This window comes from Podarcis melisellensis (assembly GCF_964234715.1).
Source record: "Podarcis melisellensis genome assembly, chromosome: 8".
Taxonomy (NCBI): Eukaryota; Metazoa; Chordata; class Lepidosauria; order Squamata; family Lacertidae; genus Podarcis; species Podarcis melisellensis.
In genome coordinates this window covers 71,031,989-71,050,147 of record NC_138540.1, presented here as the reverse complement: position 1 = coordinate 71,050,147, position 18,159 = coordinate 71,031,989, and the positions used below count along the sequence as shown (strand labels likewise).

At 43.9% G+C, this 18,159-nt stretch overlaps 2 protein-coding genes across 6 annotated transcripts in view; one reads left to right on the top strand and one right to left on the bottom strand.

Annotated features, from left to right (window-relative positions):
- Nucleotides 1-18,159, bottom strand: part of THEMIS2 (thymocyte selection associated family member 2) — a 96,834-nt gene that overhangs the window by 4,748 nt on the left and 73,927 nt on the right. The window lies entirely within an intron of this gene.
- Nucleotides 1-18,159, top strand: part of EYA3 (EYA transcriptional coactivator and phosphatase 3) — a 54,498-nt gene that overhangs the window by 24,557 nt on the left and 11,782 nt on the right. For 3 of the 4 annotated variants that reach the window (XM_081920674.1, XM_081920673.1, XM_081920675.1), the window contains 7 exons: nucleotides 2,007-2,050; nucleotides 4,007-4,086; nucleotides 6,537-6,603; nucleotides 8,228-8,370; nucleotides 11,890-12,027; nucleotides 16,284-16,369; nucleotides 16,565-16,748. In XM_081920674.1, coding sequence (XP_081776800.1) covers nucleotides 2,007-2,050; nucleotides 4,007-4,086; nucleotides 6,537-6,603; nucleotides 8,228-8,370; nucleotides 11,890-12,027; nucleotides 16,284-16,369; nucleotides 16,565-16,748 — 742 coding nt within the window. The remainder of the gene's footprint in view (nucleotides 1-2,006; nucleotides 2,051-4,006; nucleotides 4,087-6,536; nucleotides 6,604-8,227; nucleotides 8,371-11,889; nucleotides 12,028-16,283; nucleotides 16,370-16,564; nucleotides 16,749-18,159) is intronic. The other variant, XM_081920676.1, reaches the window with a different exon arrangement.

Sequence of the window (18,159 nt, the reverse complement as noted above, 5' to 3'; positions counted from 1 at the left end):
AATTATAATTACTTGAAATTAATATCATTTATTTGTTTAGAGTATTTATATCTTGCTTTTCAACAAAAAAAATCTCAAAGCAGTTTATGTAGTACAAAGGTAGCTATCAAACTCTTTTCAGTAAAGTCACAAAGTCATTTAACAATTAGTAATAAAGTAATAAATGTTAACACTAAGTAATAAAGCAATTTAACACTGTGAGCTTTCACATGTAAATCTTCTATCCTTCAATGAGTACTATTACTACTACTAATAATATTTATTACATTTATTTGCTACTTACAACAAAAATGTCTCAAAGTGACTTGCTGTTATAAAAGCATATCTAATGCAGCGGCGGCAGCAGCAGCAACAACAACAACAAATAATCATCAAATTGTCATGTTTCCTTACACCATTTAATGCATTGACATTCCTCACTTTTTGGCAAACTTCTTCAGCTGCCACTGAATGTCCTGTTTGCCACAAAATGTATGTGTCTCCCCCCCCCCCCAAAAAATATTTTTAGCTTTTCTGCTGCCGCCACCTGAATAATAATAATAATAATAATAATAATAATAATAATAATAATATACTGCCCTTCATCCAAATATTCACAAGATAAACGTTCACTGAAAAAGTTACAACTTTCAGAATATTTGCAGTAGGGAGTTAGCAGATCATGGAAACTGTTGGGCTTTCAGTGGTTTCAACACAAGACACTGCCTTACACCAGGTCAGAACTTTGGTCCATATTGTCTACACCGATTGTCAGCAGTTTCAGGCAGGGGGCATGCCTGAATTCTCCTTACTGGAGACTGGACCTAGGACTTCTGCATGCAAGGCAGCTCCTCTCCCACTGTGCTGTGGCCCTTGCCCAAGTGAAGTTCATTTGAGGAGGGAACTTTTAATACTAAAATCAGCTTCTCCAAGTGGCTAGTTCTGTTTTGGCTGAACAGTGGAAGAAAACAAAGTCTCCGCTTGCTCCTCTAGGCTGCGCTGTGCGCAACATTTATATAAGTGCTCTACATTAAAGGTTAGATTGTATCCTCTTATTGACATAGTAACCCAGACTAGATAATTTAATGTCGCTTCCCAGTGTTTATTTCAGCACAGATGGCTATCGTTAAAACGTGCTAAGTGATCTTATTACAAGTGCTGTAGACGTGTGCCACATGCCAGGTTTGCAGGAAAATTAAAATTTCTTATCTGCGCTTGTTAGAGCTCAAGGCTTAATGGCAAAGCATCGGCAGATCTTTCCAGATGTGAGGCTGGTCTTTCATTTTCACTTCCCTAGAGAGAGGAGAAAGGTAGAAGCAGACGATACAGGCTCACTTTAGGTGATTTCCCTAAGCATGGGCCCTAACGTGAAGTCTGAATTGGCAAGCTATAATTAATGGCATGGGTGGGGAACTGTTTTCAGATTGAGGGCCACATTCCCTTCTGGGGGCCACATGCCAGAGGCAAAAGCGGGTGGAGCAATGTAAATTTTACCTCACACAATAGGCAAGTTTTAACATACCCTCACGCCTTTCTCTGTCCTTCATTGTGGCAAGCAAAAGGCCTGATCGCAGTTCAAGACATATTCCAGACAGGCAAAAACACTCAAGGAAGGTGTGAATCTAAAAAATTCTAAGAAAACCAACAAGCGAAAATGGCAGTAAGGGCACTAAAAGAGGGTAAAACTAACCTTATATGCCTCACTTTGTTAGGGTCCAGTGGCTCTAAACTTAGATGGGAGACCCCGCTTTTAACATATTCCTCACCATATTTACAGAATAGGAAAAAACAATTTATGAAAACTAGATCTTTTGGATAACTGCTCTAGGGTACTTTGGCTGCTTTCTTAATCGTGGTTCCCCATAATGTCTGAGCCAAACCTTTGTGACTCGTATGCTATTTTTCATATTTAGGCAAACATAAATATATTGATTTACTACCAGCAGCATGCAGCCCTTTCTTTGTAGTCGAGAGTTGTATTAATGGCATGGCTAACCTGATATTACTGAATATATTTCTCTTTGCAGATGAAAAAAGCCAAGATGCAGGAATCAGGCGAACAGCTGTTAAGGTGTGTAATTCTTGAATTAGTTTTTTAACTGCACTTGTCAGATTTCTGTGGGGTTTTTGTATATTTTGTTTAAAAGAAAGAGCTATTACTCTGTTTATATTTGTACTTTGTTTTAGTATCTGTTGGACATTACAAATCTTACTTGACTAATCTTTACAATAACCCTGTGAAGTAGGTCGCTGTTATTAACATTTCACAGATGGTGATCAGGAACTTTAAAAAGAGCCATTTGTTTTCAAGGCTTTCATGAAGTAGGGATTGGAGCCAAATTCAGAGAGGGGGAAAGTCCCATTGGGTATAGTGCCCCAGTACAAGAAAAAGCCTAGTTGGTTATTATGAGAATGTGAATCTCTGAGCCTCAGGCTAGTGCACCCAATCCCCTTTCCTCTTTGCATGAAAGAGGAAGAGATTGCAAGGAAGTGCAGTTTTCTATTTCATTTGAGTATGGGAGGCTGGTTTGTAAAAATCAGAATATTGCACCATGCTTTGATCCTAGTTTGCATCCCAACTATAGTTTGCACAAACCACAGTTTCCCATATTCTGAAATGGAAAACTATGGTTTGTTTCAAACTGTAGGAAGTTTTCTGTCTCTACCCACACGGGGGAGGGAAGAGGGAGCCATGAACACTTGAGGCTTGCAATTGCTCATTCTCATAACAATATGATGTTTTACAGATAGCTTCTGCTTCTGCGTAACTGTTTACTGGATCCCACTGCATGCTACATCCTGCATGCTTTTTGTGTGTAATGTTGCATTCTAGAAAATTATTTAAAGCATTACTTTACTTACAGCTGGGAAACCCCCAAATTCCACATTATATTGAGTGCAAATAACACTTCTAACAACACTCAAGAACATAGAAAGTAGTATTCTACCAAGGCAGATCATTGGTTCATCTAGCTTAGTATTGTTTACATTGCCTGGCAATGGCACCGCAGCACTTCAGGCATCAAAGCCAGGAGTTTCTGCATGCCAAGCAGTTGCTCTATTGCTATGACACTTCCCATCTCTAAATTGGAGTTTTTATAGTCATTTCAGGAATTTTAGCTAAGGGAAAACTTAATATGTGTACCCTCTCACTAGGAAAACATACTTGCCACAGTTATGCTTCATACACAATTTTCAGCTGTGAGCAAATGATTACTAGATCCCAGTTAAAGCACATGTTTTCATAGAATCATAGAGATAGAAGGGATCCCAGGGGTCATCTAGTCCAACCCCCTGCAATGCAGGAATCTCAGCTAAAGCATCCATGACAGATGGCCATCCAACCTCTGCTTAAAAACCTCCAAGGAAGGAGAGTCCACAACCTACCAAATATTCCAAAAATGTTGGTTTAGGGATAAAACCATTGCTGTACATTGTGCTAATAAAAAATTATCATCATCATGATGTCTAAAGCACCTCATGTCTACTAAGCACTGTGCACAGATTAAAAGCAAGGTCTAAAAGACACAACACAAAATGGATGGGTGGAGGGTGGCTGTGGGGACAGGAGAGGAAGAAGTTCCATTGCACACACAGAACTGCAGCATTAAACGTAGCTCTCTGTCTTGAACTGGGATAAGGAATACAGTATTTAACTTCACAACGGTTTCAATTGTGAAAACTGGGAATGGAATGAAGAACATGGAGAGGGACTTTCCTGCCCCCCAGAACATGCACCCCTCAAGTCTTCCTAGATGGTATGAGATCCTCCTGCATGGTGTGGGGTGGGCCATGTGGGACCATCAGAGGAGAAGTGTTCCCAAAATTGGGTGGAGGCACCTTGTGCAAGTGGAGCTCCATTTGTGCAAGGCACCTCACTCAGTTTGCAATGATTCATCCCTTCTGGTTTGTCTTCTTAACTGTGCTTAGAGAGCAAGCTATAGTTTGACCTGATGTTGAAATTGAGCCAGTGCTTCTGTGCTGCAGAGATAAGCAACAGCTCCTGCTTCTGTATTGATCCTTTCAGGCAAGTGAACAGCACAGACGATAGTGATCAGAAACCTGAATCCTCAAGCCTTGGTTCAAACCTGTCCATGTCCAATGAAAGTAAGTGCCTTCTTTATCTTTATAGTTGAGTAGAAGAACTGGGTACGTTTGTGTGCCTGAATTGTACAGACAAGTGCTTAGAATTCCCAGGTTTCTGAGGAGAATCTACACAAACATACACACACACACCAGAAAAATGCAAGGCTTCCTGAATCAACGAGCCATTAAGCTATTCCTTTGAACTTGCCTGTCAGTTTGAAACCAAATGGGGAAGAAAATGTACTACCTCTCTCTGTCATAGAAACATAGGGTGCTGCCTTATATTGAGTCAGATCATTTGGCTCAATATTGTCTATGCTGACAATATACTGAATATTGTCTAGGCTCCTCCAAGATTTCAGGGATTGAACCTGGGACCTTCTGCAGGCAGAGCAGATTCACTACCACTGAGCTACAGCCTCTTCCCTTTTCTCTGTTCTGTAACACAAAGGAACCAGATGAAGATTGTATTAGCCCCATTGCCTCATGTACTTGGGGATGTAAAAGCATCTGGCTGAAGGTCCCCTAGGTCTGTCAAAGGCTAAATTCAGGCATAACACTAATCATGGTTTGTAAAGCCAAGGTTTGGCATAATGTTGGCACCTGCACCTTCTTTACAAACTATTGTTTGTGAGGGGCTGCTGAGTAAGGATATCAAGGGGCTGCTGCAACAGGAGAGAACATATGATGCTAATAATGAAAATGAAAGCCGTGAGCCACTAGCACTGTTTTTTTAAGAAGGGGTGTCCACCACAGTATTTTCTCAAATCTCTCTGCTCCTTTAATTGTTTGGCTGGGTCATTCTGGTGACAGTCAATACATTGTCAGGTGAAGCATACCAAAACTGCCTTTTGCTCTCTCCTGCTGGTTCAGCCATAGCTGGCATTTGGTCCTAACCTGGGTATCTAACTAAGAGACTACTGCTCACAGCTTAAAGGCAATGGTGGGAAGGGCTGTAGTTGAATAACCATGTTTTCAGGTTCAGTCCCTGGTTTCTCCAGGTTAGGGCTGAGAAAGAATCCTGCCTGAAACACTACAGAGCTACAGTCAGTCACTGGTGATAATATTGAACTTGATGGGCTTTAGTCTGACTTTAGAACAAGGCAGCTTCCTATGGGACACAGCTAATTATAGTTGTTGTTGTTGTTGTTGTTTAGTCGTTTAGTCGTGTCCGACTCTTCGTGACCCCATGGACCAGAGAACGCCAGGCACCTCTGTCCTCTACTGCCTCCCGCAGTTTGGTCAAACTCATGCTGGTAGCCTCGAAAACACTATCCAACCATCTCGTCCTCTGTCGCCCCCTTCTCCTTGTGCCCTCCATCTTTCCCAACATCGCTAATTATAGTAAACCCACCCAAACTTTAGGTAACCTATAGGGAAGGATCTTGTCCTGGGCACACCACCCCCATAGCAAGTATAGTTACAAACTGGTAGCTTGGGAAGTAGGTGCTGAGTTTCAGATACTATCGTTGAAATGCTATGCAATCACACTAGCCAGATTGTTATCTCCCTAACATAGGAAAAGAGCCATAGGACTCTAAGAATACACACATTACACACCAAGAATTCTGGGAACTGTAGATTGTAGTGCTGAGAATTGCAGCTCTGTGCTGGATAAACCACAGTTCCCAGGGTTCTTGGAGGGGAGATGTGCTTTAAATGTATGATGTATACTAAGCCCAAAGAAGGAAAAGGGTGTATGGTAGTATATTGAAGACTTCTAATTATACAAAGCAATTATATAAGTAATTTCTAGGACTTACCCCCACTGCCTGCTGACTTGCCTGCTTATAGATAAGCACTGTGTAATATAGGAGGAGGGCATTCTCAGAGGAATATACAGTTACTTCTGTAAGCACAGCATGCAGAACACGTGGAACTAACCATACAGCTGTCCTTGAATACCCTCCTCTGGCATAAAGCTTGGGCAAAGTAGCTCATTTTAGTGAGCTGCTACACACATTCTCACAGCTAGAATTAGCTCTTGCTGTGATTTCTTCTTTTCTATGTAATGCTTCTCTGGCTTAATAATTCTCCCATGTTGGCCTAGTTCAGAGAATCATTTAAACCGGGAGTGGAGACCCTTTGGCCATGTATCTGTTGTTCGTCTACAAGCCCTATCATCTCTGACCATTAGCTATGCTGTGACTGGGTCTGAGGAGAGTTGAGTCCAACAGCATCTGGTGGACCCAGATGCCTTCTAAGCCATGCCTTGGATGATTGTGAATGAGTCACAGCGAGGCTCAAGGTCTAGGACTGCTCCCCTCATCTCCATATTCCCTCATGAGAGAGGAGGGTGAAAACTCCCACTTCCTAACTCCCACTTCCATGTATTATTTACACTGGAATGCATATGTCTTCTAAATACAACAGTGAACATTACAACTTTGTGATTCTTGCGCCGATATGTTCAAAATTATTGTTCTCTTAAATAATATACGTGTACTTATCAATCTCTATATATTTTCCAGTTATGCCATGCACTGATTACATCTCAAGGTCATCAAATGAATATACCTCACAGATGTATTCTGCAAAGTAAGTTGAATAGTTTGGCTCAACTGATGGTTTGTTTCTCCATAGTGTTCAATAGGGTTCCACTTTCACAACAGATACTACTACCTCAGTCGGTGAAGGGATTTGGGCCCAGTTTTCGTCTTAAGACGCTTTACGTTGACGACACAGCGTTCACTCTCAGATCGGTAGCAACTTTGCCCATAGCTAAAGAATACTTTAAATGGCAAGAGAGACCACCTCCTTGCAATGAAAAGGATTGTGTGCTTACATGGGGAACGGGGAGCAATCAGCCATGGGCATGACTTCTTGAAAGCCTGTCTTGCCCTTTCCCCCCTCCTTGGAAGAGTTGCCCTTAAAAAATGCACACCATACAGTCCTTCTTCCCATGTCAGAAATACCTGTTAAACTGTGAGGGCGAATGCATTGCACCTAGAAATATATTTTCCTCCGTTGCCTGATGTGTACACCTTCTGTGCGACAGAAGTGCATGTAGCAATCTGGAGACCACGTGCTCCTGTCTTTTAGAGGGTGTATACACCCCAGAAGCCTGAATGTGAGCAATAGGAGACCATGAATCTCATAAGACCCCCATGTCCAAGACGTCGATCGCGATTGACTCAGGGACTGTAGACTGATTTTCGTTGATCGCAGGCTGAGAAAGGAAAGCCTTTCTCTGCAGCTGGACGCAGCAGCAGCAGCAGCCACTGCTGCTGCCAGTCTCATGTAAGCCTGAGCTCCTCCTCCTCCATCTGAGCCGCCTTCCTTCCTTGCTGCCCCCTCTGCATTGCCTGCGTGTTTGACAAACTGGAGGGGGGAAGCAGGGAACGAAAAGCTCCTTGCCTGCTTGCCCGCTAGTTCAGAAGCAAAGAAATAAATAAGAAAGGAGCCCCCCCCCCACAAACAGCGAGGGAGGCAAAGAACAAAACACACGGGGGAAAGCCCCCGTAGCGCTCCATGAGCTTGAGTGAGGGAAAGGCTTTAACGTGCAACATTAGGGGAAAGAGAGGTGGGGTAAGGGCTTGGGGATGCTGACACAAAGTCAGCTGCATTTAAAAGCAACAGTAGGGGAAAGCTGGAGGTGGAATGAATATGCTGTGTGTGTGTGTGTGTGTGTGAGAGAGAGAGAGAGAGAGAGAGAGAGAGAGAGAGAGAGAGAGAGAGAGAGAGAAGCCGTGCACGCTCTTACTGTGCAATAAAGATCCGTTTGTTTGTTTGTTTGTTTGTTTGTTTGTTTGTTTAATGACTTCGGGGGTGGTAGATCACTGCCAGTTTTTGATATTGAATTACAGATCACAACCTCCTCAATGTTGGACGTGCCTGTCATAAGAGATGAGCATTGTCTCCTGAGTTCCCTGGCTGTTACGAGGTTGCTTTGAAGCGAGGAGCCGTTTCCTCTCTCTCCCCAAAGAAGCAAGTGTGCAGCCTGTGGCAGCCTTGTGCTATCGGGAGGAAGCCAGGAAGGGGAGGCAATTCCATGTACCCCAGGCATACTCTCTCTTTCTGCTGTAATACTACTTATAGGGAATATATGTTGAGGGACAGGTTGAGCTTGGGAGTGGGAAACTCTTCACTCCCTTACCCAACCCTTTTACATAGTTACTTATTAACATTCCTTAATGGCAATATTTTTCTTTTCTTTAACCAGGCCATATGCACATATTCTTTCTGTACCTGTATCGGAAACGATGGCCTCTTATTCTGGTCAGACTCAGTACCAAGCACTGCAGCAGTCGCAGACTTACGCTGTTTATCCTCAGACAACCCAAGCCTATGGACTACCTCCTTTTGGTAAGCCAGAGTTCTTACAGTAAAAGGTATTTTGTGAAACTGTGTATGTAAATTACCATTTTCCTTCATAAGAACCTAAGAAGAGCCCTGCTGTGGATCAGGCCAAAGGCTCATCTAGTCCAGCCATCTCCTTCTCACAATGTCCAGCGAGATACCAGGGGAAACCCATAAGCAGCTCTTCTTGTATATATAATGCAAGAAGCCACGCATGTTTCTGGAATGAGACACATGAGTCTTACATAAGAAACTGTACTTGCTTCATTGCCTGAATTATTGAATGTGAAAGCATCATGCATTTTCTAAAGCTATTTGGTATTCTTAATTTTGGGTGTGGGTGTGTTAACCCTAGCGTACTAACTTTATCATAATGGTTTACCAAGCTGCTCACAGAGAGTTTTCTAGTAATTTGATGGCAATTTTTAAAATTTATTGGGTGAAATTCACCTAGGCACTATCTATCCTGTTACCGTTGTGATAGTACCACCCAACCTGCTGTCCAGCAGCCTTCTTTACCAAACTGATGTGGGAGGTCTCTGGCATGGTTTTGGAGAATCCTGGGAATATTGTCCTGGGTGACTTCAACATCCATGCTGAAACTGCTCTCAGTGGTCTGACTCAAGGCTTCATGACCTCAATGTCAACCACAGAGCTGTTTCAAGATGTCTTTGACCTGTTACATAGTGAAGGGTACACGCTCAGTTTGGGTTTTGCCCTCGGTGGCACGTTTGGCGGCCTGGAAATAAGGTGGGTGGGCAGTTCTGTGACACTTTTTGATGAAGTTTGGGCTAATGCTACCAGTTTCCCCCCACAGGAGTGGAGAACCAATTAAGATGGTCCAACCCCAGATACTTAATGGATTCTGATGGAGTTCTTGATACTCCTTTCTCGATGCTGGTGATCCTTCCCAGGCTCTCACTTTGCAGTGGAATGGCAAGATGTGGAATGGCATTGATACAATTGCTCCTGAGTGCAGTCTCTGGTGCTGCAGAATGTGTTTGGCTTCCTGGTATACTGGAGAGCTGCTTGTTAAGAAACAAGCCAGATGACATCTGGAGTGTGGGTTGTGGTGAAAGTAGCAAAGATGTAACAGTGTACTTTGCTGCCTTCATCTTATCCTCAAGTAAGCATTCAGTGGAGCTCATCAGGGTGGTCCATTGGCTGTTGATATTTCTAACTTTAGGCAGAGCCCAGAACCCTTGGGAGACCCACTGTGATGAGCACTTTGAGGTCAAAGTCACCCACCTCCATAGTTAGTTTGATGCCATGGTTATCACAGCTCCGTCAGGTTTCTAATGTTCCATCAAGCCTTGTTTTGCGGGATCATTTTCAGTTTTTGCAGCCCAGTGACATGCAAGTTTATGCCCAGCCACATTCTCCCTCAAACCTTCATGGCTGATTAAGGCTAGCCAATGTGAAAGGGCATAACTGGATGGGTCCAGGGTGTGGTTAATTGATCTTTGCATAAAGAGGTGGTGACTGCCACCTTGAAGGAGGAAATGGTGCAGCCTCTCTTGAAAAAAACAACCGATTATTTAGCAACTCCTACCGCTTAGTCTTAAATACCCTGTTTTGGGGCACAGTACTCAAGAAAGTAAGGCAGATAGGGCTTAACAACCTAGGAAGGTAGCCCATCTAGAAGAAGGAAAACTTTGATCCTAGACCTCTGCTGCCTTGCAGGATATATTCAAGAGAAGAAAAGGCCAAGGAGTAAACCCTGTGCAAATCGAGAGTAGAGTCCCTAAGGCAGTTGGATGTCTCCTTGTATGCCTTCTTTTGGCAACTCCTGCAGCCAAGCTGCTTTCCTTGGGACCACCTCAGTGAGGCCAAGAGGGCATCTTGTCATCTGGACAGCCCAGGACCTCCATACACACTGCTCAGGCTTGCAACCCGGGGAGGTCACTTTGGTGCTAACACAGCAGTTTGACCTCACCCTCAGAGGCACACTCTGAGACGGAAAGACATGGCAATAGAATTCAGGCATTCTTGGAGATTATGAATTATCTAAACCCCTTCCAATCTGGGTTCAGATCTGGCTTTAGGAGTGAATCAGGATGGATGACCTTTATCAGAAAAAGGATGAGAAGTGTCCCTGCTCTTTCTGCCCAATCTCTCATCAGATACCATCAGCCTTGGGTATTGGGGCACTGTTCTGCAGTTCTATCCTTATTTCCAGAAGTCAGTATTGGATGAGTGTTTCTTGGGCCCCTGGCCCTTGAGCTGTGGGATGCTGCGGGGCATTATGGCATCTCTGGTGCTATTTTAAATATCTATTAAGACGTTGGGAGTGGTCATTAGGAGTGAGGTGTCATCAGTATGCTGATGGTAGCCAACTCTATTTCTCTGTAACATCAGGAGTGGTTATGAAAGCCATGGACCAGTGTCTGGATGCAGTGTTGGGCTTGATCAGGACTAATAAGCTCAGCTTGAATCCTGGCAAGGTGGATGCTCTGTGAGGGAGCAGTTCCTGGGTCCAGGAAGTTAGTCCTGGGTCCAGGAAGTTAGTCCTGTTTGCCCTGGATGAGGTTGCACTCTCCCTCAAGGGCAGGTACATAGTCTGCAGGTACTTTTAGATCAAGCTCTGTCACTGGAGGTGCAGGTGTCTCTGGTAGCTAGGAGTGCCTCAGAAATTCTCGCAGATTCCCTGGGATGTTGGTCATTGTTATCTGGCTTATTGTCACATGTGATCATGGCCAGTGGCTCTCCAGGATCTCTCCATAACTGCTACTTGATCTGTTTAATGCCAGGGATTATACCTGGGATCTTCTCTGTGCAAAGCACATACTGACCTGTGGTCTCCCTCTCTACCCAACACATCTGATAAGTTCTGATAAATGAAGAGTTACCTCGAATCTGGGTCATTTTAAACATAGTTGACAATAGATAAAAGATTACAGAGGAGCACAGTAGCAGAGAGTCGCGTCTAGCTGCTCTTGTACGTGACAAGAGGATAGTTTGAGCAAAATAAATACCTTTTTTTCAAATTGATTTCATCAAGTGTGTGTGCTGTTCTCTTGTGCTTATCTCTCATGTATATTCTTGGTAATTGATCTTAAATGCATCATGCAGTAATTATCATTGAATGTGTCAGTGAAATATTCCTGTGGATAGTGTGCCACAGAAACAGTTCAGAACGGAAACAAATGCTGGTAACATTATCCTCCACACAACCAGCTCCCTGTAGTGCTGTGCAGGAATCGAAAGGGTGACAATCAGCTCCTTAGCATCAGTCTAGTAAGAGTTTCATTAGAAACGCCAGCACATTTTCCCCCTGCAAAGGCTTGGAAATTAACCTTACCATACCTCTTCTCCCTCTTTTAATTTTGGCTAGCTTTTCTCCCCATCTTCTTCCTCTTTGCTGTTTTCTCTAGGCTTGTGCCTCAAAATTTGCACATTAACCACCTTCCATATTTAGGTGATGGGTTTTGTCGCTTGTACTCTGAGGCAAAAAGAATCTCATTGGGAAGCCTGGCTTGACCACCACCAATTTTGTTTGTAACTGGTGCAATTTATCTGATTCAGGTGCACTGTGGCCAGGTATGAAACCTGAGAGTGGTTTAATTCAGACTCCATCTCCAAGTCAGCACAGTGTTCTTACCTGCACTACAGGGTTAACCACAAGCCAATCCAGCCCAGCACATTATTCTTATCCTATTCAAGGTAAAGGTCAGCATGGTTATTTATCTACGTACCTCTTCCCTGTAACCCGGTCTAGAAACCGCGAAGAGGCCAGCACGTTTTTGTCTTTGTTTTGTGCATGCTTCTCTGTGCTTTGTGAGTCATGGTTCCCTCCCTCCCACCTTGCCTTAGCCTTCCCTTTTCACTGATTTGCCGAGATCCGCTGTCTGTAACAGGGTAATTTTACTTTGCCGTGCTTCTGAAACTCTCACAGAGGCAGGAGGGTGACTGTTCGGGAAAGGGAGGAATGGGTTACAGAAATCAAATGCATGCCACTGTTCAGCATGTCTGTGTTCGTTTCCCAATATCACTGGGCTCAAGCTATCAGAATGCATAGGGGCCTAGCTGTTAAGAGCTAGCAACTATTACTTTCTTTATTTTAGAGATTTGTACCCCGCCTGTTGATCAAATGGTCTCTGTGGCAGATTGCAACAATTAAGAAAGGAAATAGCTATTCAATAGCTCTTGTTTTCCTAGCTAGTGACAGAGATCAATGTGTCCTTTTTACCCACACTGCTGCAGTCCTGGTAACCTGGCAGTTAGAGGACTTTCTGACAGGGAAGAATCTCCTACAAGCTGCTTATTTTGGGCCAATGGCTGCATATACACTCCAGTTCCCTCCTTCATGGCCTGCTTTGCAGTTACCACAGTATCTTGTTGCCTCTGAATTAAACACACTGTAGCTACTGCTGCAAACCACGGTTTACCTCTCAACTAGAATTGGAAACTCTGTTCCAACCGTGGTTTGCAGGCCATCTGTTTTATGTTGGCATTTAGCTTATCCAGTTTGGATGTAACAACAAATTCTGGAGGGAGGAGGAAGAAGAGAGAGTATCTGGGCCCAAAGCCCATTCATGCTGTGTCTGGCTGACTCAAGTTAAGCCACTTGCTGCTTCCTCAGATTGTGGTGGGAATATGGTTAACGCTCATTTCACTTACAGATGATTAGCTCCCCATGTTGTTAGAGCTGCTAGACGCAACTGTTTTAACTGTTACACATGCAGCAAGTGACCTGTTTCCATCCACATTTGCATGTGATGGTTTATGCTCCACCCCAATACTGACCTTGTTCACATGTCACAGTATTCCGTATTGCCATGAACTCATCAATTTGGGTTTGCTTTGCTCCTCCCTGAAAATGTTTTGGGGAAACAAACAATGACCCCTGGCTTAGTATTATGTTCTGACTGGGAATCATGGTTTGTTGCATGCCAAACAGTTCAATTAGAATATAAATTGGCCACCTCCTTCCTCTTCGGCTGAAAGAGGGCTGCTGGTCTCAAGCTACTAAAGCTACCGTATTTTTCGCTCTATAGGACGCACTTTTTCCCCTTCAAAAATGAAGGGAAAATGTGTGTGCGTCCTATGGAGCGAAGACACCATAGCCCCGCGACCCTCTCCCGGCTGGAGAGGTGACGCGCGGCTCTTGCAGGAGCCTCCATAGCCGCGCGTCACCTCTCCAGCCGGGAGAGCGCGCGGGGGGCTAAAGCAGCCCCTCGCGACCCTCTCCCGGCTGGAGAGGTGACGCACGGCTATGGCAGGAGCCTCTATAGCTGTGTGTCACCTCTCCAGCCGGGAGAGCGCATACGGGGCTAAAGAAGCCATAGCCCCGCGATCCTCTCCCAGCTGGAGAAGTGACGCGTGACTATGGCAGCAGCCTCTCCGCTGCGCCTTTCCGCTGCTTTGGGGCTGGTGGTGGGCTTCCCCCCGCCAGCCCCAAAGAGCAGGTCGAAAGGAACCTGAAGCCTGGAGAGCGAGATGGGTTGGTGCGCACTGACCCCTCTAGCTCTCCAGGCTTCCAAGGTAGCCGCCTGAACGCGCCTTAAACGGCACCTTGTTTTAGAGCGGGAAAACAAGAGGGGGAAAATTCTCCCACTCTCTGCGCAGCGCTTCCTGCCGCTTCGCTGAAGGGGCGCTGGGCAGAGAGCGGAAGAATTTTTTCCCTTGTTCTCCCCCCTCTAAAACAAGGTGCGTCCTATTGTCCTGTGTGTCCTATGGTGCGAAAAATACGGTAAAAGCCAATGAACATGTTAACGTTAGTTACATCTCTGTTTCTTTTAAGTATAGGGTATTCCCCACACACACACACACAGTGTGGGGGCCCTGATCCAGATCAGCACCCTAGCATGGAGTGGGAGAGGAATTTATTTTTTTAACTCTTTGCCTTTATATAGTCTTGATCTGGATTTGGAAGGGTGGGGTGGGGGTGGGAGGAGCAGGTCCCACACCTGCAGTTTGTATAAGAAAAAGTGCTTCCATTCTAGTAAATGGGAGTAGTTTTTTCAACTGCAAATTGCAGGCACAGGGCTCCCCCACACCTGTTTGGACTGGGCCCCTCACACTGGCCATTTGTGTGCAAAAAGCCTGCATTTAAACTAATGTAAAATGTAGTTTGACCCTAACCAGATTTTATATAAATGAACAGAATCACACTGCCTGTCTACATTTGATTTTGAAGTAACGCTTAGTTTTGTAGCACATTCAAGTAGGTATAATAACCTCTGTTTTTTAACTCGAAAACATATAGTATTCACCCAGCTGGCCTTGTGTGAATCCTCATATTTCACAGGGTTTTCGTTGGGTTCTTTTAAAAAACCCAGCAGTGAAGAGTGTGATCTTAATGTTCTGGTTACCAGTATGCAGCTGTCTCAAGAAACCAAACCTCGACTCTGGCACATTGTGTGTACTGCGGGTACATGAATTTCAAAAACTCACTTTTGGTATCACTGAGCAGACCTGGGAAGAAATGCAGACCTAACCGCTTGCCCATAAGATGGAAATGCAGACTGCTGGGATAGATTTGGTGTTTTTCATCCAGATCTTATGTCCTTGTGACGCATAGCGGGCTTATTGATCAAAAACAAGCTGTGAACAATGTCACATAAGTAAGATGAGGAGAGCCACAGCCAAGCAGCTGGTAGATCTGGACTGAAAACAACAGCATGCTATAACCCCTAAGTGCAGCTTTCTTTTTCTTTTCTTTTTGTCAGTTGCATTAAGAATTGTAAGCTGCAATACAGCACCACTGGAAAAAAACTAGCTTTGAGAGCTTTCTGCTTATCACACAAACAGTCTACTATAAAACAATAGGCACACAAGCTGGAAGGAGCTCCCAGAAGGATTTCAGATGCTAATGTAGCTGATTTCCTAGAATTAAGTAACTTTCTATTGCCTTTGATGAAGTAGGTCATTCACTCTGGGGGATTAAATTGTTTGCTTCAACTCCATTAAGAGCATCTCTATATGGCTGCTGCTCAGCTGTGGCATGTGACAGAGCCCCCTCTCACATTCAGCTCATGGCCAGTTTATTTAATATGGAAATTCTCCTGCAAAGGGACAATTATTCAGCCCAGCACTCAGGCTTGAATACGGCATAGAGTGAGGCATGCTTAAACCCCTTGATTTCAGCCGGCTTCACCATGCCTAATGATATGTTGGCCTTAGTTTTTAAGAGGATCAACACATTATTATTATTATTATTATTATTATTATTATTATTATTATTATTATTTATTTCTAGCCAGGAAGCTGCTCTATGGTACTTCTTTCCACTCCCCGCCCCTTTCCTTTTTTTCTTTTCCAGCTGATACAACATTCTGTGACTATTGAGTATTCTCAGTCCTCCTTGGGCTGTCTCTGGTTTTGCTTCTTTTTATAAAGACTTGTGTTTCTGTAAACCTCTGAGTTCCCTGGAGCACACTGATATCACTTGCATGTTCTTCAGTAGCCTTATTTTGGCTCCAATCCTATTGGCAATCACCATAGTTCTCTATAGTGATGAAGATGATGATTGATTAGGTTGGATCCAGACAGTGTTATTCATACTTGAAACCAATATGTTGGTTAATTTTTCACACTGGTTTTCCTGAAAGGTAAATGCAGATAACTTAGTCTGTTGTTAGTAATATTGTGCCGTTGAAGTTATAGTTTCCCGACTTTTATGTATGGAAGGAACAATCTTTTTCATGTAGGTTTTTTAAAAAATTAAAAAACTACTACTATCTGGCAGAATCTAAAAGCATTGCTTCCAGAACTGAGGACACTTCCATCCTGTTTAGCAAAAGGATGTCTGTGGGGCAACATTGTTGCTCAGTCTTTGCAAACTCCACCTTTGATTAAGGAAAGCACACTTGACGCTAAGAATGCCAGCACTGCAGTTTCCCTGCTCCAATGCCATTTGGCTTTGCTGCTTGCACTTCTAACAGATTGACACATAGCCATCTGTTTGATTTTTACAGCTTCAAGTACCAACGCCAACTCAGTTTCCACCACCTCACCTGCTGTCAATATTTCAGCATCAGCAGTAGCCAGCATCTCTCAGCAGGTATGGTTTCCTCCCATAGAAATAAGCCTGCATCAAACTTATTTTACTCCATGCTTTTCGTTTTTGAATGGTAGGAAGCTTTTTATTATTTTTCAGACTGTATGCTTGAATGCTAACAGGGCAATAGTAAGCCATGTTTACTTGGAATAAGACTTACTTTGTTTTGCTGTCCCTTTCCCTCTTATTTTTGAATAGGAGTATCCTACGTATACAATTCTTGGCCAAAGTCAATACCAGCCATATTACTCAAGTTCAAGCTTTGGAGTTGTAGCACCAGCAGACAGCAGCACAGAGAGTCCCACCTTAGCAACAACCACGTATCCTTCTGAAAAACCAAATGCCATGGTGCCTACTCAGACGGCGCAGAGACATTCCTCTGGTAATATGGAAAAAGGATACTGATTTCAGAATGCCCCTATATGCTCATGCTGCGTGTATGGAAATGCTTATGTGTGTGCATATTGGGGTGAAGGGGTGGGGGACTCACTTATACAATAAGTTGTGTCTTAGTGCACCTTGGTCTGATTAATGCACTTTGCTTTTATCCCTGGGAAATTATTTTTTGCTCTTCTACCGATTGCCTTCTGCCCCAACCCTCAGTCCCAAAAGGTCTCAACTTCCACTTTATTTTTTAATTATTTGCACATCACACCTTTCCCCCAAGGTATACAAGGTGGCATACATGTTCTTCATACAATTATAGAATTGTAGAGGTGGAAAGGACCCCAAGGGTCATCTAGTCCAACCCCCTGCAGTGCATCTAGCCCATGGAAAGCCAAGTGTCCATGAAAGCCCATAAGCAGAGTATAAGGGCAAATCATTATTCTGCTTGCGGAACCCAGGAACCGGTAATTCAGAAGCATGCAGCCTCTGATTCTGGGGGTAGCATATAGACACCATGACTTGTAGGCACTGGTCACCTCTTCCTCCACAAATTCATCTAGTCCCCTTTTAAAGCCGTCCAAGTGAGTGGCCGTCCGCACATCTTACACCAGTGAATTCCATCAAGTAGCCAATGAATTGCCATCCAGATGTGCCAGAGACACACAGAATTGCTCCCTAATAAAGGGGGACCCAGAGCGTGAATTAAATCTTATGCTAAAGGCCTACACAAATTGAAACCCAGATACTTGAAGGAATACCTATCTCACCTCAACCTGCCTGAACACTTAGGCCACCTTCAAAGTGTTGGAAAATGCCCTGGGATGCCCCTGCAGCCCCCAAACTCTGAGCTTCCTCCGGTATGCGCAGCTCTGGAAAATGCATTTCCCTTCTTACTCCAGTGCACTTCAGCAACATATATTAAATGATATATGCACACTACAGTGGTACCTCGGGTTATATAGGCTTCAGGTTACATACTCTTCAGGTTACACACTCCGCTGACCCAGAAATAGTGCTTCAGGTTAAGAACTTTGCTTCAGGATAAGAACAGAAATCGAGCTCTGGCGGCTCAGCGGCAGGCCCCATTAGCTAAAGTGGTGCTTCGGGTTAAGAACAGTTTCAGGTTAAGAACGGACCTCCGGAACAAATTAAGTACTTAACCTGAGGTACCACTGTAATCTTCTAGCATAACACAGCAAGAAGCATGAGACATCGTAGAGCTAATCTACATATTTATTTACACACTATGTACAGGCAAAGGATTCATGGCGTCTTCTCTCTCCAGCTCCAAGAAAAGAACAGACAGAAGTAAAAGCAAAAGTACAGTACATAGTACATACAATGGAAGAGATAAGACTGTCTTCCATTCCCACACTCTTCCCAGACAGGCATGTGATTTACACCAA